Source organism: Perca flavescens, chromosome 1 (genome assembly GCF_004354835.1).
Source record: "Perca flavescens isolate YP-PL-M2 chromosome 1, PFLA_1.0, whole genome shotgun sequence".
NCBI classification, from domain to species: domain Eukaryota; kingdom Metazoa; phylum Chordata; class Actinopteri; order Perciformes; family Percidae; genus Perca; species Perca flavescens.
Window position 1 is genome coordinate 30,370,794 of NC_041331.1, and position 22,727 is coordinate 30,393,520.

Consider the following 22,727-nt stretch of genomic DNA (forward strand, 5'->3'; position numbering starts at 1 on the left):
ATAATACACAGATAAAAAGTCTATTTGTGAAATAAACAGAAAGAAGAACATTACAGTGTAAAAGTTGTCTGACAGAGAGAGACGTAGAGGCAGAGTAGAAAGGGAATGTAACACACACACACATGCGCACACACACACACACACACACACACACACACACACACACACACACACACACACACACACACACACACAGGTGTCATATATCCTTATCAAAGAAGCATTGTGAAGAAAGTCAGGTTAGGTCAGTCCAGAGGGGAGGAGGTGTTTCAGATTTTTCTGTTGAAAATTGAAACTTTTCCTGCAAGTGTCTACAGAGTAGGCTACCTCTGCTTCCCTGTCTTTACCCACTTCCCATTCGTCCAGGGCTGTCCAGGATGTCCAATCAGATCTGGGAACCTCCCACTGAAGGCGTGTGCTCACAGGGAGCCCCAGGTTTTCATTTGCATTAGACATTCCTGCTCTCCTTCATTTAACTCAACCCAGTAGAATTTGTGGGTTCATATCACTACCTGGTCTGAAACATTCAAGGTTCATGGAGCATCACTGAGGTGGTTTACATATGTAAGTAAAACACTTGTTGAAATATTATTTGTTAATCTATCTATCTATCTATCTATCTATCTATCTATCTATCTATCTATCTATCTATCTATCTATCTATCTATCTATCTATCTATCTATCTAATATAATAATTTATCCATACACTAGTAAAAAAGCCTCATGATACTTGTACTGAACTGCAGTGATTTGACTTAAAATCTTTGCACAAACATGTTTATACAAGGTGCATGACTTCTTGGTAATAATGGTGGTCCTTTTACAGCAAAGCGATAATCCACCCTAAACCAAAATAAAGGGGTTTAGCTGCTTTTCAGTAGATGAAGTCTCTTAAATTCTACACCTGTCAACCATTTTGTGAGCTGCTACACCAACAGTTAATGTTGTAAGATATCTCTTGGTGTGGCTAGATTTGTGGCTCAGAACCACTGTGCCACAGTGACATATTGTCATCATCTAGGAACGAAATGTTCTGCAAAGTACAATTTAAAGTCAAAATCTGGATTATGGCATTTTATGGTAATACAATCTGTAAAATCACATTTGAAGTACATTTGGTTTTAATTGGATTTTCACTGACTTGTTTTACTTGTCAGAGCCTTATTGTTTAGCTAGATAAGTTAAGTTATAACTTAAGCAACATAAACTTGAGCAACTTCTCTTGTAAAAGTTCATGTAACTGGTTCTTTTTCTCTGAGATACATTTGTGTTTTCTCATGCACCAGCAGACAGAAATGGAGGAAGGCAACATCAAGAAGAGGAAAGAGTCGCAGAATGGTTCCACCGGCCACCGCATGGAATGTCAGTATAAAGAGAAGCAGCCGAAAGCTACTGTGCTTCAAAAAGATGTGAGTGTGTATCTGTTTGCCTGACTTTGTGTGTGTGTTCCTGAGAACAAGTCTCATTAGATGTTCACACAGTAGGATCCCACCATCAGTACCTTTTTGTAATGGGGTGGGGGGGCTGGAACTGAGTACCAGGCTGTACCTCAACAACCGTCTCTACATATTAACTCCACAATGATCCACTTAGTGGTGCTGTCCAGGCCCCCTAAGCTCCTTAAACCCTAAAGTGAATTTAGGGTGACTGAAAGGGTAAATCTCACTGGATAAATTAGGATTATTATGACAAATGAATACCTCATTTCCCCTCACTTTCTAAGGTCACATATCTGGTTAGTTGAGATAAAAAAATACTTTTGACATGTCTGCATGCTTGTGGGGGAGTAATTTGTATTCTTCCTAAAAATTCATTCCGTGTGCAAATGGACAATAATCACATAATAGTGATAATTATTAGGTTTGTGTGCTCAGGTTTGTGTGCTCAGATAAAGAGTCTACAGCCATAGGATCAGCTGGGTAAGGCTAGTAATCTAAATGCTAATGTCAACATACTAACATGCTTACATTTTGCACGTAATGTTTATTCATTAGTGTTTTAGAATGCTAACATTTGCTAATTCGCACTCAACACAAAATACTTCAGAGACTGGTGGAAATATAATTAGTTTGGAAAGTATTTGGTCATTATTGACCTGCTGGTAGTGCTGCTATACATGAAAAGCCAGTGGCCCACTAAAGTCATTAGAATACATCCTAAGGTCACAATTGATGTGTGTACCAAATTTCATGGGAATCCATTAATTAGTTCTTGCGTCTTTTTACTTACTGTAAAACCAAACATTTCAACCTTATGGTGGAAAAGATGGTGGCAAGATGGTCTCTAGTTTAAGTACTATTGGTTCATCAAGTGCTTATTGCTGCAGTGTTTGCAACATTACAAACACATCCAGTACAGCAACATTACAATGACCTTTACACATGGCTGACTTTGTGTGGGAAGATAGTTAAGATAAGAGGGACCTTGAGGATGTGGTATCCTTCTGACATCAAACTAAATTTCCCCATTAGATATGTCCTTATGACGTGTTATACAGGACCATCTGTCGAACCAATCATCTGACAGACCAGCTGTCTGGCCAGCTGACCATTTGTGTTTAAATAAACTGTATACTCAAAATATTAATCCAATCCAATCCACTTTATTTATATAGCATGATTTTAACAAACGCAAGGTTTCCAAAATGCCGCACAAAAAGATAAAACAGAATAAATAGATAACACAATAAAAGCACAATAAAAAGATGAGGTACCCAATATAAAGATAAAAAGCAATAAAATTAAATAAAATTAAAATTAATCAAAGTGAGGATTGACCCTAATTACAGGTTGTCCTTATCACAAATAACATAAAATCACAACCTCAATCCCAGAATGTTTTAAACACTATTGACATTAAACATCAGAGAGTATGTAAAAAGGAAGGTTTCTTTTCAACAATTTCTGGATTAATTTCACAGAAGGAGCATTCAAGAAATTCAACTGTTAGCATTGAAGTAACCCCTCCACCGTTGTGTCTTCATCTGTGTGCTCAGGTTGGTCTGTTAAGTGCCATCTGTCTGATTGTGGGGACGATGATTGGCTCGGGCATCTTTATTTCTCCTAAGTCGGTTCTGCTGTACTCTGGAGCTGTGGGACCCTGCCTCCTCATCTGGGCTGCCTGTGGCGTGTTAGCCACTCTGGGTGAGAACGGCAACCAAAACCAATATATAACTTTAAGCGGATCAGAGATGTATGTCTCTCTATTTTTATATCTAAAGCATGGACACAATACTGACAACAGAGCTTTTGATGTAATACACATATTATCTGTAAGATCTTTTTCTATCGTTGAGGTCAATGGTATATGATGTTGTTAAGATATTAAGATATTTTGCCACTGCTTGGCATCTTCATATGGGATATTTTACTTGATTCTGAAGCAAAAACGTACTATTTATAGGTAAAACTTGTTTCTTAATCTAACTCTTATCCTGCTTAATGTTATACTTATGTATGTGTATGGCAACATCCTCTAGAGAGAACATCAGAAACTAGTTTAAAATGTCAGTTGGTGTTTGCTTGCGATCTTTCTGTCTTTGTAAACTAAATAATATAAGGTTCTGACTAAAGGGTCACAATGGGCAGAATTATGTCACTTAAAGTACACACAGAGAAACCGACACAAGAAACTGTCAATAAAGAAAATGAATTGCTTGGTAAGGAGACTTTGATAGCATATTGTACATTTATGTATTAGTCATGCTGTTGTTTTTTGTAATGGAAAAATGCCAAGATTTCCACATAACAATGCTGCTTTTTATGGGGCTTGTAAAATGATTTGTGTTAGTGTGTTAAATCTTGCAGAATTTAGATAAACAGGACTTTGCTCTTTTAGTGTGGAGGTGGTAAATGTTTATCTGCACTATGAAGGGTTGGTTTGCAAGTTTCACAAAGAGCAGCATCGCTGACACACCGAGAAGGTCTGCGTAAAGAAAATAAAAGTTCCAGTGGTTTGTCTCTAAATGACTTTGAACCTTTATGACAGTTAAACATAATTTTATTTCACCATAGTTTTTATGGTCACTATTGTCTTGGCACACTTACTTTACCAAATCCCAAGGAAAACACTGGATCTGGATTATAACACAGATATAAGAATACATTTTTTTTACTGTCTTTGGCTTTGAGGGTGTTTGTTCAAACCCATGTTTCTTGGTAGGAGAAATTTCAAAACCTTCCTTTAATTGTCTACCAGAAGAAATGATAAAAGTCCCCTATGAGTTTTTTATTTTTATTTTTACATCCTGTTATCTCTTTCTCTGTTTTTGTATTTCTTTGTATGTGTCGCTACAGGAGCACTGTGCTATGCTGAGCTTGGCACCATGATCACCAAGTCGGGGGGAGAGTATTCGTATTTATCGGAGGCTTTTGGCTCCCACATAGCCTACCTTTACTCCTGGACCAGTGTCATGGTGCTGAAGCCCTCCTCTTTTGCCATCATCACTCTGAGCTTTGCAGAATATGCCTCTGCTCCTTTCTACCCTGGCTGTACGCCTCCTCTTCTTGTTACCAAGTGTCTTTCAGCAGCAGCTTTATGTAAGTTTTACTTTTGAGCCTTGTGACTTAATGGTAAAATGCAGTATAACACATAACTTGGTGATCACATATTTAAAGCTGTTGTAATAAATGATTTTAACAGTAGATCAAATAACTACATGTAATGTGAAATGAGTGACTCATAATGATAAACCCCAAGAGAATTACTGGCCCACCACATTTTAGCAAGTTTTAGCATTGTTTTGGTTTTGCATCCTGTTAACTGTTTGGGTTGAGTTACAGCATCATTTTCAGCCAACCGGAAGCTGTTTTAGCAAAAGGATCTTATTAACCCATTGTTCACTACCTGCTCAATCACATGACAGCAGACAGACAAAGTTGGTGACTGGCTGGAGCATTTAGCAGCTAAAATATATGTGCGCCTGCTCCACCAACTGAGCCAACCCAAACAAATTTTGACCTTGCATTACTCGTGTTGACCGAAAGATAATTTGTGTTAAAGGTGCCGTAGGTAGGATTGCGAAGATCTAGGACTTTGCCAAACATTTTTAACATCAACAAGTTCTCAGTTCCTCCCCCCTTTCCTAAGGCTGAAATAACCACTATTGCTGCTTTGAACGATGTTGTGGAAGTCCCAGATATGTTGGAAAACCTTGTTGCGTCTGGATTTACTCCATTTCTGATTTGACAACGTCAGCGATGTCACGAGAATGTTAACGCTGATAGGCTTTTTGCGACACAGCATCACCCAAATTTCTATTGAATAGTCTAGTTGCATCTTTGCGTTGACTTTGTATGTAATCTCGCCACATGAAACATTTTCTTTGTGTTTGGTGTGAACACAGCATAACAAGTTTATGTGATAATTTGTCAATGTGTTTACAGCTTGTTTCTACTACTCCTTAGTGGCCAACAATTCTGTTGTAGGTTAAAATGAGTTTCCCTGCCAAAAACATTGGTTAATCATTTTAAAATTAACTTGCAATTTGCAGACTTGAAGAAAAAAGATCTAAAATGAAAGTAAAAACAAAACAGCTAACCTGGTGAATGGCGTTCAGTACAGTTTGCAATTAGCTTGTCTTGGGATTCTGGGAAATAAGAGGCAACGCAGTTCAATAATGGCTTGACAGCAGCCAACAAGACAAATGAAACCAATTGCGAATTTTTATAAAATGATCTACATCTATGTCAAAGGGGAAGGGACATTTTTGAGTAATAAAAATATAGAAATAATCTTCTTCGAGGGACACAATTCATTTGAAATGTCTAAGTAAGAATGTTGTACTGTATATTCTTCAGTTTCTTGTGTCTTCTCAGTTTTGATCGTCACCGTCAACTGTTTAAGTGTAAAACTGGCAAGCTACGTGCAGAACTTCTTCACTGCAGCCAAACTTTTCATCATCCTTGTCATCGTGGTTGCTGGCATGGTTATGTTGGCACAAGGTGGGCCTGCTTGCACTATCAATGTCTTTGATATACAACTCCTCTTTAAAAAAACTTGATGAAACATTTGATAATAACCATTGATATTTATGTATGTATTGTTGTGTATTTGTGTCCAGGAAACACTGAGACATTCTCAAATGCATTTGAAGGCACATCATCATCTTTTGGAGCAATCGGACTTGCATTCTATAATGGGCTTTGGGCTTATGATGGATGGTAACAGTTATATGTCACTTTTTTTTTGCCCTTTAACATGATGTATAGGACTGACCACACTGATCTCTAAAGCAATGCACTGAAGTGTACTTTTTCAACCGATATGATGAGCGATGAGCCTTTTCCTGCTATACTGACTTTATATAACAAGCACTGTGACTAGCCTTTCAACTGGTCTCGAGCCTTGTGCCCTTTCTCCAAATGTGTGGATTCAACCCTTGGACAACTTGATTATTATCTCCAGAAAAGACCGCGTTTCACATAGTGCAGTTACAACAGTTAACCAAGTTAGGGTTTGTCGTCTACTGATAGAAAAACTCAGGTATATGAATTCTATATCCACATGACGATAAGATATCATGTTGTTGGAATGCAGAAACATGGCAGTGCTGTAGGGCCCAGTGGGTGGCAGCAACTTCCCCAGTTGTTTCCTCAGGTCTTGTGCATGTTAGACGCCAGCAGGGGTGGTTTATGTGCAGCATTTTACTATTCCTCCATTCCACCAGTCAGCCATTGGTCGCTGTGTTTGAACCTGTGGTTGTACTTAAAGAATTCATTCATTGAACGGTTTAGAATGTTTAAGTCTGCCGTTTTGAGTTAGATTCTCCTCTTCAGGAGCGGGTCCTTTTCCTATGCCTGTGTCTGCACTCATTGGTGTTACGACACCAATGCCTCTGTCCCCTGTGCTGTGACCACCTGGGAGATTTTAGCTGGCCTCCTTCCATCTCCTCCTGGCACTGGAGTGTGTGGCAGAGCATTGTAGCCTGACTAAGGTTCCTGTCTGTGTAATGTGTAAGGTCAATTTGGGGTTCATTCTCCATTCCAGTCATTTTTTCAAATGTGGCCTCATGTGATACACTCATACACTTTCATTTGTATGTCATGTTGGGATCACAACATGTGCAAGTGTCAGGCTTTGTCAAAAAGGCCAGTTAGAGGGCCTGTGTGAAATACCACACATAATACAGAAATACCATGATATTCTTTCATGAGTCCCAATCGGCAGCGTCAGATGGCTGCCCACCAAGAGTCAGGGTCTTTCTGAGGTTTGTAAAAAGGAAGTTCTTCCTGGCCACTGTTGCAGCAAATGCTTGCTCGAGGGAAATTACAATTGTTGGGTCTATGTTAATTATAGAGTGTAGTCTAGACCTACTCTATCTGCAAAGTGTCCTGAGATAACTCCTGTTGTGATTTGACCCTATAAATAAAATGGAGTTTAATTGAATATTGAAGGGGTTGCAGGGATTTCTTACATAGGACTGCAGAAAATAAAAAATAGTGGCTGAGCAAATCCATGCAAAATTCAGTGCGGTGCTCTGCAGAGGAGAGTGGTCAAGCTTTTATGTTCTTTATATCTGTGATTGAATAACTATAGTTGTTTGTATTTCATATTTTATGGCATTATGCTACCTTAAGGAATGACACATTGTCCTTGTTTTCTTAGGAATCAACTGAATTTCATTACAGAAGAGCTGAAAAACCCATTCAGGTAAGACAAACTAAAACTCATCTTTCTATGTTTAAGAGGTTATTTTACTACTCAGTAATGTTTAAGAGGGATCTTTACATGTGAAATCTGAAATGTTTTTATTGCAATTATGCAATGGTCATTATACAAATTCAGAGCAGCATGTCTGACAGGGTAGGCTGCGCAAAGTGCACTTGAGTAAAAAGATTTTCTGTCAATTCATCTCAGGAACTTGCCACTGGCCATCCTGATTGGGATCCCTTTGGTATCTGTGTGCTACGTGTTGGTCAACGTCGCTTACTTTTCTGTTATGACCAGCACTGAACTGCTGTTGTCTCCAGCTGTTGCTGTGGTAAGAGGCATAGACAGTTTACATGGTTAAAGAGAAATCAGAGTTTTTAAATTAGTTTGTAATGACTTGGTGGTGTTGTGAAATGAATTTACAGTTATGAGAACTGCCTATAGTAGCCAATCATTTTTTTTCATGTGTGGACAGTTTATTTTCATTCCAGATAATTTTATGAAACCTCACTGAACAGCTCAGAATTAATTTACTCTGCTCCCTTGTCTTTTCTGAAATGTTTGTTTGTGCCTCTTTAGACTTTTGGAGACAGAGTCCTTCACCCTTTGTCTTGGATCATTCCTCTCTTTGTTGTCTTCTCTACATTTGGCTCTGCCAATGGAAGCTGCTTCACCGCTGGCAGGTAAAAGCGACAATGTGAAAACTGTCACATTATTTATAAAATACAGATGCAAAAGAATCCATTGTTCTGTTTATGTGTGTTAAACTATGTGGTGTGCATATTTGTATGTATGAGAAAAAGCACAAGTAAACAGTTTGAAAGTAAAAGTGAGCATACTGACGTGTGTGAGGTGGAAAGACTTTGACAGATGAGAGGAAAAAAATAGAAGTACAGTACAACAAGAATACAACAGTACAAAACCTATTTCTATCTCTCTCTCTTTTCACAGACTGGCCTATGTATCTGGTAGAGAGGGTCACATGGTGAAAATTTTATCTTATATTAGCCTGAAGCGCTACACTCCAGCCCCTGCTCTCATATTAAATGTGAGTCCTGCATATTTAATGAGTTCCCTTGTATACATTTCAATTTGGTCACAGTACATCTGACTTTTTAAATGTTTAAGCATTTGCATGGTCTTTCAATATGTGTTGTGTACAGTTTGTGACTCTTTAAAGCTTAACAAAAACGTTGTGTATAGTTTCAACAGGACATGGACCTAAAACATATTTTGAAAAGTCTTATCAATATTACAATGTCCTATGCAAGTTTAGATAAATAGTATATTTACTGCCATGTAAAGTCAACAAGATGTTTGGTTTCTTTCTGTTTCAGGGTATGTTGGCTATTTTCTACATAATCCCAGCAGACATTAACACCCTCATTAACTACTTCAGCTTTGCTCAGTGGGTGTTTTACGGTCTCACAGCACTAGCTCTCATAGTCATGCGTTTCACCAGGAAGGAGCTTCATAGACCAGTAAAGGTGAGGCTCACTGAGCTGGTAGATTCTGGTTTCCAGGCTAGTGTTCTGGTCTGGTGCATCGCTAACTTGACACTACAATCTGTAACTTTACACCAAAACACAAAATCGGATGAGTCTGGAACCATGTTTCTGAGATTGTTTCAAGTCATTGGATGTTGTTATGCAGTAGAATTGCTATTAACTGATTAGGTAGCAAGACAGTGAATATATATTTATATATATATATATATATATATATATATATATATATATATATATACAAGTGGGGAATCTAACTTGTCCACTGGACAGGTGTGACCTGGTCAACATTTCCTAATAGAAACCCCAACATAGGCTTACTTTTTGAAAGTTTAACCGAGCTTTTGCAAATACACTGTTTTATTTGTCTCACCACTATGCAATAGATCATATTTTAGTGTTATTCTTCTCTTATGTTTTTATTGGTTGTAAATTAAATAGAACCAAGTTGATTTTTGAATCTCTTGAGGCTAATGCAATATTTGTTTGCAGTTACAGAAATTGTAAAAGTATCCATCTGAAGCTATATTTTGTTTTAAGGGAAATGCAGTATATTTCCATATACATAACCCTGCAACTATAACAACAACATAGCATACTTTTAAGTAGGGATGCACCGAATTGAGATCTTTGGAGTTAGGCCAAATACCGAATCCACTGGTTAAGTTTCTGCCAAATCAGAAACCGAATACCGAATACCGAATACCGAATACCAAATGCCGAATACTGAATACTGAATACCGAATACCGAATCCTACTCCCATCCTCAGTCCATTAACACAGTAAACACATTAATGAAGTAAACAATGTCCACAACTTCTAAAATAGTTAAATGTAACAACTTAATGTTGAATTCGAACGCTCGCTATCGCCAGATGATGTTTTGTTTGGCAAATTTTCGCTAACCAGTGTATGATGAAGGCATGCTGGGTGGGGGAAATTAGAAAGCTAACATTAGCTTCACTCCACTCCCACTGTAGGGAGACTCATTTGCCGAGAGAACAGCTGACAGCCCAGGAGAGGCACTGTCTGGTTAACACAAGTTTTTAGCTGTGACTGTCCTTCCTTTGCCGTACCTGAAGTTGCTGCATTTTGGCTGCTGTCTGTAGATTCCTTCATGCACAACTAATATTCTTTTGGATGTTTCATTTTTTGGCATTGCAAATTGAACATGTAGCTCAACTTGACTGAAAGTACTGCCAAATAACACTTTTTCTGCTCACAAGTTCCGTTTTCACTTTCTTACAGCCTACTGCATTGAACGGTCCACCTACGTAAATCAACAGCATACGTCAACCAGCGTAGCACGCATAGTGTAAGCGTAGGGTTAGGTTCAGTGGAAAAAAATTCTAAGGTTCGGCAGAAACCGAACCCCGTCAAAAAGCCCAATATTCGGCCGAATCCGAATCCTGGATTTGGTGCAGCCCTACTTTTAAGAGATTTGGGGTTGTAAACACACGGCAGAAATACAAGTAAACACTAAACAGTGGACATTGTGTAATTGTGTGATTACTCAAAGGTGCCGATTGTCATAGCAGGCCTGATGGTCGTGGTGTCCTGCTACTTAGTCCTGGCTCCCATCATTGAAAAGCCAGAGCTGGAGTACCTCTACTGTACTATCTTCATCTTCAGTGGACTTCTTCTTTACTACCCTTTTGTCCACCGGAAGGTCAACTGGGCACGCAAACTCATGAGTAAGTTTACTTTTAATTCTTACAGAAATCAGGAGTTTTTCTCAAAATGTCAGCTATTGAAAAATGTATTGAGTTCTTGACCATCAGTATTGAATACATGTAATATAATGTGCTCAAATGGTCAAAAACAAACAAATTAAATACAGTGTTATGTTGTGCTGACGTCACTGAGTCCATATGACCTCGATCCCCCTATAGGGCCTATTACCATGCATCTCCAGCTGCTGATGGAAGTAGTTCCTCCTGAGAAAACCGAATGAGAAGGGACAGAGCTGACAACCAGGTCAACTTCTGCTGCTTGTCGTGAAACATGTCGAGGCTGGTTTTGGAAAAATGCATTCTTCAAATCTGATGCCCAGAGCGGATCAGAGCCAAAAATCAGAGCTCACCTCTGCTGAATAGCTGCACGACAAAAGTATAAGGGGATGCAGTGCATTGTGTTCATGAACCTGCGCACACTGCAAAATCTCTTTCCACATAAAGAAATAAATCATTGACAAAAACAACTTTTTTTATGAACATAACCAGGAATCATTAAGAAATCATGGTAAACAATTCTTCATGTAGTTAATGTGCAATAAAATTTTTACTGGGCCAAAGATCACGTGATGTAGAGCTGCTAGAGGATTTAGATATGCATGAATCTGCACTTGAGCAACGAAGTAAACGTGTTCAATGCATTGCAGAGACAACATGAAGGCTCAGTAGATTATGCAACGAGATGAGGAAACATGTATTTATGCTTCTGTGGTTGTAAACTGATACATCAGAGGTTCTTTAATGATGTCTGCGCATTATTTAATAATAGTCTCACTCATATCTTTAACACTGGAACATACTGGAACAGTGCTGCATTGTGTTAGCTGATGGTTATTAAATGTATCAATCTTTTTGAGCAGATATCCCTACTGTGTCTTCTTGACCTGAGTGCTCTTGACTAGACACCACAAACTGTATCCCGACAAATATGTTGGAGTTGCTTATACTTCTGATATATAACATGATCTACGCCAAGTTGACAAAAAAAAAATACAAATATCTCATACTTCTCTTGTGGTAGCAATTCATTTGCTGGTCTGTTGATGTATTTGTGGGCTATGTGTAATACTTGATGCAAGAAATGTTCAGAACTTTTTCTTTTATGGAAAAGAGAGCAATAACATTTGTGATTTGGTCACAATTGTACACTAGATGTCAGAACAGCACTGTTGAACGGAACTGCAAAGGCATGGAGGGTCTGTGCTATCATCATATTTCTTTAGTAGTAATATTACTATATTATGCATTAATGTATGCATATTTAATATTTCTAATAATATGTAATATTACTTTAATGTTATTGTGATTAATGGCAGTAGTTCGTAGCTGTAATAGTAGTCAAAGGGCAAAGATGGGGAGCAGTTAGTCTTCATGGTTGTTGTCATTATTGTCATAATATGTGAACACTTTACCTTGGACAGCAGAATGAGTAAAGGTAACATGTCCCTGGCCAAGTACACATTCAACACTATGTAGTTTCACAAAGAACAGGCTTTGCAGAAACTGCATTTGGTCTTTGTTGCCCTCTAGTGGCATACAGTCTCTCCCTACAGAGTGAGTCAAACTAGGATCACCCATGTGCAATCCCCTGGTGTAAAAGTGAAGGTTTTCTACAGTAGGTGCCACTAAATCTGCATTGGCTGTGCTGAATGAGAGGGCATTTGCAGAGAAGCTGCTTAGCAACTGATGCCAAATTAGGATGGAACTGTTCCTGAGAAGCAGCATGTTGGTTATTTAGACTGTTGCATTTGGCTCCGTTTATGGTGCTTTTGTCAGAGAATGCTGTTGTCCTACAGAATCAAGGCAAAAGGTCCCACATAAAGACTGAGCACAAGATGCAGGACTCTCTTGGCAATGGCCAGCTCCAAGATGGAGTTGTGATTCAATGCACATACAGTGGCTGTAACACAAATGCTCTGGCGTACTCTACTCCTATATACTTTTGGCTTTTTGAAATGTTGCACTGAGCAGAGACGGGCAATTGCATTGTATTTCATCACTCTTTAATGGACATTACATTGGGTTCCAGGATGAAAGAAGCAACATTTTTCATTTGGGTCCTGGGAAGAAAAAAAGTAAAACCACCCTGAAATGTACAAAAAAAAACTTTATGAGTGTTGGTGCTTGATGATGACGATGATGATGCAAGACAACTCTTCATTGTCAGTGGAGTTCAGGTATTTGATGGCATTACTGGATGGGACAAGTGACTTACATATTTGTACATGTGAAATCTAATTATTCACGTACAGAGATCCACACTAAACGCTCAGTGTGCTTGAAAATATGAGGCATTATTTATCCTTTAGCTGATGGTAGCAGATGAAGCAGTTTACTGCTCAGTTCAATGTGATGAATATAACCCTGCTAAAATGGATAAGGTGCATACAAATTGTATTTAACATGTTTGAAATTGTCGCCTTTCAAAAAGCACATAAATCTGTTTTTGACATTTCGTTACTTTGGATCTCTGGTGGAAGAAAGCATTAAAAGTACCAATACAACAATGTATTAATTGTATGGATCCTACTCCAATGTATGCTTTTTGTGTGATCATGATCACACAATCATTTGATCATTTAATCATTTGACCTCTTTTGACCTCTTTTGGTTGTTTAAACCATACATTTTATCTTTAACAATGTGTTGCATTTTATAAGCTTAGATAAGAATTGTAAAAATCTTAAATTTAAATAAATGTAGTGCAGTAAAAAGCACAATATTTTGCTCTGAAATGGATTAGAAGTATTAAGTAACAGAATGTATATAAGTACAAGTACAGTAATACAGTAACATGTCACTTAAGTACAGTTCTTGAATAAGCATATTACTTTTCACCACTGCTTTGAATTCACATTTAAAAGTTTACTGTAATACTCACCAACATATTTTGCTATTAGAATGAACTGAACCCAAATCTTTATAGCAGGCAAAGGACGTAATCAGAAATGCTACACAGTATTTGATGCTAACCTGCATTACAACCCATTCTGAACATACAAAATCTTCACATGCTCAGACATAAGTTTTCCAGGCTGTATATCTTCATTTCAAAACTTTTCTATAAGCTGGCTGTGATTTAAGTTCAGTTGCTTCCTGTCAGTTTATTACCAACTGGCTTGTCTTAATTAAACTTTGCATCAGTGCAGTGGTAGATTAATTGAACATTAATATGCTAAATATTCTGATGAAAGTGAATGTGCACTCTAACATACACACACTTTCTGTACATATGCATGCAGCATTGCCTTCATTGACACACACACACATACACACATGCATGCACACACGCACGCACGCACGCACGCACGCACGCACGCTAACACACGTAAAGTACACTCAAATATCGTCTCATTAATGGATAGACAGCTCTGATGAGAACTCATCTGCATATTATTATCATCACATTACTTGTGCTTTTCCAATCAGTTACTGAATTAGCATTTGGATAAGAACCTTGCAATCATTCAGCGACCTTTCCAAAAACTGCATTATAACGTGTCACTAATGAACATATGCTACAAATGAAGTATGTGCTTGTTCTGATTGTTTTGAAATAATGCTTGAAGACCTCAGAGAAAAAAAAAAGTATTCAATGTGCAAAACCTTTGAGTTTGTTATTTCCTGGCTAGCTCAGGGTTTATCTGACATCCTTGATATTTGACATATTCTTTGTTTGTTTCACTGTATATTTTGCAATATTACCGTAAATTAGACTTAGTGGTTAGAAGTGCCTGCAATTTCAGAGTTTAACTGTAAATACACTCAGCTCACTGGTTTTGGCCCCTGAGGGCAGACAAAATTATGTCACAGTGATAAATGACATTTTCGTAGTGCTCAAACACGGTTGGGGAACACGGACCAAGAATCACTTCAGTCAAGCTGAGGAGTCTGTTTTGTTATCATGACCTGTTTTCCTCCATTGGAGGGCACACTTGAATAAGCAGTGGCGGTGAAGTGAGCAGAGCCATTTCATGTACACTGTGATCTTTTTACAGTACAGGATCCACATCAGTTTTTTTCCCTGACACATTCCCCAGATTTGTGGCTTAACCCCACCTGGCACTGCTCCCAGAAATGTCCTTGCATTGCCTTTAGTGTTAAGAATATTATGAAAAAATGCTCTTCATTTGAATTATTATGTTTCAAATGACTGTTCTCTCACAAATGTCTCATTAATAACTTAGTTTGACAGCCTTTCTCTTGCCACCATTAATGCTTGTGTGTCTCTCTTTTTTACACCTAGAAGATAGGCCTACTGCTGATTTACTTAAAGTGGGGTTATGTAACTTTTGCTGAATAACGTCACTAGTGGCATTTATGGGATAGCCATAATGGCGATTGCTAAAATGTAGTGTAACAGTAGCAAAAGTAGAAAAGAGTCTTAAAATCAACTCTGTGTAGTTACAGCAATATTTATCTAAACTTTGCTAATGTTTGCGGTAGCTAACTTTAGCCATTATGAGCTATTAATCCCATCCAAGTCAGGCTGTAGCAGTGTACTGAATCGAGCAAGTTGTGTTTTATTACCAGCTGCAACAGCGATGCTGGTATAGTTTTCACCTAACCTGTCTGTCTGTCTGTCTGTCTGTCTGTGGACAGATTTGGTTACAGTTATAGTGTCACAACCGTGCAAGATGCAGCCACGGAACTTTACAGGTGTAGTGAAGATCAAAATCAAGGATAGTTCGAAGATGTGTTTGGTCCAAGCAAGGGCACCAGAAGTAGAGGGGTACAAAGTAGGGAAGGGGCCATTGGGCCCCCCACTTTCCGCCCCTGGCCTGATTTGGCATGACAGCTGGTGTGATCCCACTGCAAGATAGTCTCTAGTTGCTTATGAATTCAACTTTTTATTTGTGAGATGAATGTGTTCTTTTGTGTTGCGAAATTTGCATAGTGTTGCTTTAATTCCCAAGCATCGTTTGGGAGAAACGTCCAAAAAGGCCACAGATTAATTTATTTATTAGTTTGGCTCTGTCACACACACACACACACACACACACACACACACACACACACACACACACACACACACACACACACACCTTAAAAAATGTGGATTTGTTTCAACCATTTTCAGGTGTGGGAGAGCTGCGCCCAAGGCGGTGGATACTGCTGCGGTTAAATTGTGAATGACATGAGTTGACCTCTGTTTTCTCACAAACAGCTGACAGGTTTTTACAATAAAAATGATTTTCACAATGGCTCCTATATTATAGTGGAGAGACAAGTAATTACAAGAGAAACCCAAATATCAGGGTAACTTTTTTGTCTATGATACCATCCCTTCTTTATTCTCATTTAGTACACAGTTTCTCTTCCTCTACTACCCATCTCTTTCTAAGTCTTCCTCCCCCCCCTGCCTTTCTCTCACTCGGTCTCTCTGTGCACATACATACTCTTCCTCTCTCTCTCTCTCTTTATCCTGCCAGAATTTTCTCGGTATTCCCTTTGATCTTCCTCCTCCTCCCCTCTCCTCGCCCTGTTAAGGCTCTTCACTAACTTTAATTGAGCAACTTAGAGATCAGTGGCTGATGCCATGAACAGTCACTCACAGGTGAACCACAGTACATCTTTCTTTGTATACACATCATATATTAAGATGGAGATTGAGATTAAGACATACTATATTAATTAATTTTTTTCACTCGGTTAGTTATTACACACACACTACAATATATATATATATATATATATATATATATATATATATATATATATATATATATATATATATATATTATTGAATTGGATAAATTCATGCTTGTGTTTGTGTGAAAATGTCAGGGATCGGGAGTGAAACTTTGCTGCTTGCAAATTGTGTTTCTGTGCATGCTCTGCTCCGCTCCCCGCTGTAGCTTCTGGTTGTTTAGCGGCTCTTTGATCAGCAGATAGTGAGATGGTAGGGAGGCTGGTTATGCTGGCTCCCCCGCCTGATGCACGGGTGGCATCACTACACATTCTACACACAGTGGGAAGCTGGACGGTTGGTGTGTGTGTGCATATGTGTGTGTAAAAGAGTGAAAGAGAGACAGAAAAAGAGAGTGAAAGAGGTACTTAGGCAGAAATATGTGAAGAAAGATAGTGTTTGTGGTGAGAGGGAATAATTAGATGCGGGGTCATTTTGTCTTGAATGAAGGAGTGCAAACAGCTATAAATGGCTGCCTGGCAGGGTCCTCTCTGATGTGTATCCTGCCTGTGTGTACTTCTAAACATTACCTACAGCCACTGCTGCTTCACAGCCAAGCTATGATCTCTCAGCCTCTTTGTAAAAGACGGTTTTCCTCATCTGTCAATGAGCATTTTTGCACCTGAAAACGTCATATTGATAAAAAGAATTACGCTTAGCATCATTTGAAGTGCAATACATTACGCTGCATTGCCAAGTGTTGCAAAAATGCAGCAAGAGGAATGTCGTTTGACACTGAACTTGAATAATAATTTTAGGCAGTCTGCATTGGCCGCGTTCCACTCCAGATTGTTTTTTTTCAATAGCAGGATTGCTATGGCAATTTGTAATTATTTTCCCTAAAACCTGGCCATCAGTAAATACCACTGTTAGTAATACTATACATGTAGTCAATAATACTGCTTTCACAGTTATCTGACTAAACAAGGTAATCCTGTTTTCTGATACACCCCCTCAGAGCAAATCTACAAGCTGTGACATGTTGCTTGTCCTCCAGTCAATAACACCCAACCTGCCTATCTGGGTAAGGCATTAACCGATAAGAAAGACTCATTTATGGACAAATGTGTTTACATAGATTTCCCATACAATTCATCTATAGCTTGAGAGAAAGCCTGCCTTTCATATTTGCAGCCATGAATCAACCCTTATTATCGACACATGGAGAAATGCAAGTGCAGCTGGGTAATCAGCATGCACATACGGCTGTGATTTGTTACTGTACCTATAAATAAAGATATTACATTGGTTAAATGGATGGAGAAGTAACCCCTTGGATAGCCATACTCGGTTAACCCAAACATAAATAAAATGTGCTGCAAAGCCACTCCACTTTTAACATAAACAGGATTATGTTATGTTTCACAGATGATCATAACTTCTGCATATTTGATGTGAGCCATGGGGGGGAAAAAATATTTGGGAGCTGCCCTTGTGGCAGAAAGTCTGTTTAAAAGAACAGGCCTTGGAGGAGCAATAGCTGTATCGAACTGTTTATATTTGCATTTTTACAGAGATACTGTGCTGTCCCTTAGTGTGAGGGGAAAAGCCTGCAAAATATCCCTAACCATATCCCTCAGTGAATAAGAGAGGGGTAAAGAGACTGCCAGTGTAAGCTGTCATGCTGGATCTGAAATGAAATACAGGCTTCCACATACATATCAAAGATACCCCACATGACAAGTAATACAGCACTCAACATGTGATTACACTATTCCTGGTATCTTCATTGAGCTGATTTTACTAACCCTTGTTTGATCCAGTGTCTAATTAATTCCTTAAGTTCTTGTGTTTATAGCAGTAGAGGGGAGAGAGTGTATATAAGGAGAGGGGATCTGTCTTTGAAGTGGTGTTCTGCAAATCTCTAGAGGATAACAAAGCCTGAGGCTGGACTCGGGCTGTGGGGAGAGAAGCAACAACTACTTTTCCACTGCAGGGCCAAAATTGTGGCTTGCCATGGCCGTGTTTTCTACACCGAATACCATTGTCATCTGTTTATTTGAAACAATATATCCCATCAGAAATACAAAGTCTTAAGGTGGCAAAAGGTCAACAGAGAAAAGTTTACTTTAATCGAGGCGGAGAGGCAAATAACAACTAAGCCTTTGCTAGCATTGTTTGGCCCTGCGCTGGAATATTGGCTCTTAGCAACACTGAAAAACGAGATTCTGCAATCCTCTGAGGTATACCCCTCCCTGTGACTAACTAGCTAATGAACTATCAGCTATCTATCTTCATTCCACCCAGGGCCCACTTGTCCTTCCCTGCAGACAGAAGCTTCTTGGCAGGTCTTGCTGAGGGGAATCCAAACCTCCTGGCTCTAAAGTAAAGTGTTGCATTCTTCTGAAAGTCATTTTGAGGTGAAAAACAGAACGCATTGATGCTATTTCTGTTGTCGCAGACAGTACCATCAATATTTGTGAACATGAAACAACCTCATTCCCAAGCTAGAAACCAGACAGCTGCAGTCATCTGTGATGTCAGCAAAATACTAAATTAAACTAGGGTTTCTTCAGTCATAATAATTTGCAGACGTTTTGCGGAGTAAATTATTTCTCGAGATTAATCTCACATGGGAAGCTTTTGATTGGTAATTAATTGAGCAGCACAAACCTTGGCACTAGTTTTGGTTGACTTGTCCCCAATTCAAGACCAACAAGATGCACTGTAAATGACACAATGTATTTAACTTCTCTTTGCAGAACTGACGTTTCATGATTAGGCTACATTGTGTCAAAGTAAACGATGCTACAGTAAGATATCAATTGGGAAGCCATCCATACTGTAGAGTTCAATGGTGCCAATTATTTTTTACACAGAACCACCTGAGAAGGCGTCAGTGGAAACTGTTTTGGAAAAGGGAAGGCACTTTCAAATGAACCATCCGTCTATCATGTTCGCCACTGTTGTTTTGAACAAACCGTTGCGGCCGTCAAACGCACACCAAAACCACGGCAATAGCTGCCAGGAGCTCCTCACAGGACGCCGATTGGTTCGGTTTGCTGCTGTTCGGACGCAAACACGTTACTTGAAGCCTGGCAAGATGGAACTTTGTGTGTTATGCATTGCATTCTATGGTGATATGCGATCCCGCGATTCTTGTGATATCGCAAGAGTCCAGCTGCCGTGCAAGGTAAACTGTAGAGATACCTAAGACAAAGGTGTCCAGTGCATACCAGATGGGATAAGTGTCGGACAAACATGCCTGCAAGTAGCAGTGAGTGAAAAATATAGACCCATTTCACAATCTCATTATTGGGTATTATTATATTGCTCATTATTATTATTGTCATTCAGGTTAACACACCTATAGATAGCATTTTAACATGCATGATAGTCTATATCCATGACATTTCACTTCTGGGATTGCCACGTTGCCGTCGAAAATTCCACTGTATGTTCTTTTTTTCAACCGGATTTCCATTACCTTCCATCCATCCATCCATCTTCGTCCGCTTATCCGGTGTCGGGTCGCGGGGGGAGCAGCTCCAGCAGGGGACCCCAAACTTCCCTTTCCCGAGCAACATTAACCAGCTCCGACTGGGGGATCCCGAGGCGTTCCCAGGCCAGGTTGGAGATATAATCCCTCCACCTAGTCCTGGGTCTTCCCCGAGGCCTCCTGCCAGCTGGACGTGCCTGGAACACCTCCCTAGGGAGGCGCCCAGGGGGCATCCTTACTAGATGCCCGAACCACCTCAACTGGCTCCTTTCGACGCGAAGGAGCAGCGGCTCTACTCCGAGCTCCTCACGGATGACTGAGCTTCTCACCCTAACTCTAAGGGAGACGCCAGCCACCCTCCTGAGGAAACCCATTTTGGCCGCTTGTACCCTGGATCTCGTTCTTTCGGTCATGACCCAGCCTTCATGACCATAGGTGAGGATAGGAACGAAAACTGACCGGTAGATCGAGAGATTTGCCTTCTGGCTCAGCTCTCTTTTCGTCACAACGGTGCGATAGATTGAATGCAATACCGCACTGCGCCGATTCTCCGACCAATCTCCCGCTCCATTGTCCCCTCACTCGCGAACAAAACCCCAAGGTACTTGAACTCCTTCACTTGGGGTAAGGACTCATTCCCTACCTGGAGAAGGCATTCCATCGGTTTCCTGCTGAGAACCATGGCCTCAGATTTAGAGGTGCTGATCCTCATCCCAACCGCTTCACACTCGGTTGCGAACCGATCCAGTGAGTGTTGAAGGTTGCAGGCCGATGATGCCATCAGGACCACATCATCTGCAAAGAGCAGCGATGAGATCCCCAGCCCACCAAACTGCAACCCCTCCCCACCCCGACTACACCTCGATATCCTGTCCATAAATATTACAAACAGGATTGGTGACAAAGCGCAGCCCTGGCAGAGGCCAACCCTCACCTGAAACGAGTCCGACTTACTACCGAGAACCCGGACACAGCTCTCGCTTTGGTTGTACAGAGATTGGATGGCCCTGAGTAGAGACCCCCTCACCCCATACTCCCGCAGCACCTCCCACAGTATCTCCCGGGGGACCCGGTCATATGCCTTCTCCAAATCCACAAAACACATGTAGACCGGTTGGGCATACTCCCAGGCTCCCTCCAGGATTCTTGCGAGAGTGAAGAGCTGGTCCGTTGTTCCACGACCATGACGGAATCCGCATTGTTCCTCCTCAACCCGAGGTTCGACTATCGGCCGAACCCTCCTTTCCAGCACCTTGGAGTAGACTACCTTCCTTGTGTTGGAATTCTAAACTTCGGTGGATTTATGAGGACTATGGTTAACTGCTCCTCAGATCTCTGCAGGGTAAATCGAGACAGCTAGCTAGACTATCTGTCCAATCTGAGTTTTCTGTTGCACGAATGAAATAACTTTTGAACCACCAAAACAAGTTCTTTACTGAGAAGAAAATCTTTATAAAAAAAAATAATGGCTCTCTTCTATTTACAAGGCAGAAATCCTGGAGGCAAATTCAATACCTTTTAATACCATTTTTAATACCTTCTCAATATTTTTTAAAACCAACATGCCATTGAGTTGCAGGTTTATACGGCAACACGTTTCTGACCATTAAACGGAGTTTGAGATTTATAAAACTACACCCTCTTGACCAATAGAATAATGCAGATAGGGAAAGTCAACAGAATATATTGAGACTCACTGACTTTGGAAAGATCTTGCATTTATTCCACCTTCAGAAGAAAATTAATAGATGAAATAAAATGATAAATTAAAGCAGTTCAAAGAAGCAAGCATTCACTGATGCTATTATAACCACTTAAAACTAAGTGAACCTTCTTCTGTATGTACAAACACCATATGCACAAATGAGTATACATGGAAAATATTCCATGAGGCAAGTGAAATACAAGAAAACAGTAGTGCTGCAGCTATTGATTATTTTAGTAATAGAGTATTCTGATTATTTCATCGATTAATCGAGTAATTGGATAAGAAATACAAAAGAGAGGTTTCCTTTTTTTGAAAAAGCAACCTTTTTTATTGCCTAAATTGCATACAATAACAGGGATGGATGCTAATATTTTTAAGCACGGGCGCATGGGCCACCAAGCCCCTTATTCTGTTGGCAAAAGTACATTTTTGGTGGCCCAAATGTAAATCTTTTTTGCCCCCTTCCCCTTCTTGCCTCTGGCTCTTTGCACTGGATATGCAAAAGAGCTGTTCACTAAGCCCAGGTTAATGTGACTGTACAAAGCTTACAGCAGGGCTATTCCACTACACTGTTCAGGGAGACACATTTTCAGAAGCCTAATACTGAGTGAGGAGAAAGAATAAAGAATGCAGACATCACAGGCATGGTCCGGTGATGTCATTCACGTGCATATTAAGTAGCCATGCTCCAGGAGGAGGGGCTGGTTTGTCTCCGGCAGCAGCTAAGTTTACAGAAATTTCAAGATTAGTAGCAAACTAATAAACAGAAGCTTTTGTTTTAGCTTATTTGTAAAACATCGCTATTTGCGGAGTAGCATGCTGTAGGCTAGTTGTGTAAAACAGCGCGGTAGATGAGAGCAGCAGTAGTTAGCCTACCTTGTGTCAGGTTCCTTCCGTGGAATGGATGAGTAGCCTACACTGGCTTTTCTACAGAGGTGATGTAGCAGCATGTTTGCAGCTTAAAATGATCCCAAACTTTCTGTTGTTTTCTCTTGCCTGTCT

General features: G+C 39.8%; 1 protein-coding gene across 1 annotated transcript; it reads left to right on the forward strand.

Annotated features, from left to right (window-relative positions):
• Positions 1–496: 496 nt before the first annotated feature.
• slc7a9 (solute carrier family 7 member 9) lies at positions 497–11,152 on the forward strand. The gene is made up of 13 exons (XM_028585165.1): positions 497–564; positions 1,291–1,410; positions 2,997–3,144; positions 4,297–4,539; positions 5,818–5,943; positions 6,063–6,162; positions 7,607–7,651; positions 7,859–7,982; positions 8,231–8,334; positions 8,603–8,699; positions 8,989–9,138; positions 10,676–10,850; positions 11,049–11,152. The coding sequence occupies exons 2-13, from the start codon at positions 1,297–1,299 to the stop codon at positions 11,108–11,110; spliced, it is 1,488 nt and encodes a 495-aa protein (XP_028440966.1). The 5' UTR covers positions 497–564; positions 1,291–1,296; the 3' UTR covers positions 11,111–11,152.
• The last annotated feature ends 11,575 nt before the right edge of the window (positions 11,153–22,727 follow it).

Coding starts and splice junctions, on each gene's coding strand:
- slc7a9 (XM_028585165.1), top strand. CDS start 1,297: ATGGAGGAAGGCAACATCAAGAAGAGGAAAGAGTCGCAGAATGGTTCC. Junction 1,411..2,996: donor CTACTGTGCTTCAAAAAGAT/GTGAGTGTGTAT, acceptor CTGTGTGCTCAG/GTTGGTCTGTTAAGTGCCAT. Junction 9,139..10,675: donor AGCTTCATAGACCAGTAAAG/GTGAGGCTCACT, acceptor GATTACTCAAAG/GTGCCGATTGTCATAGCAGG.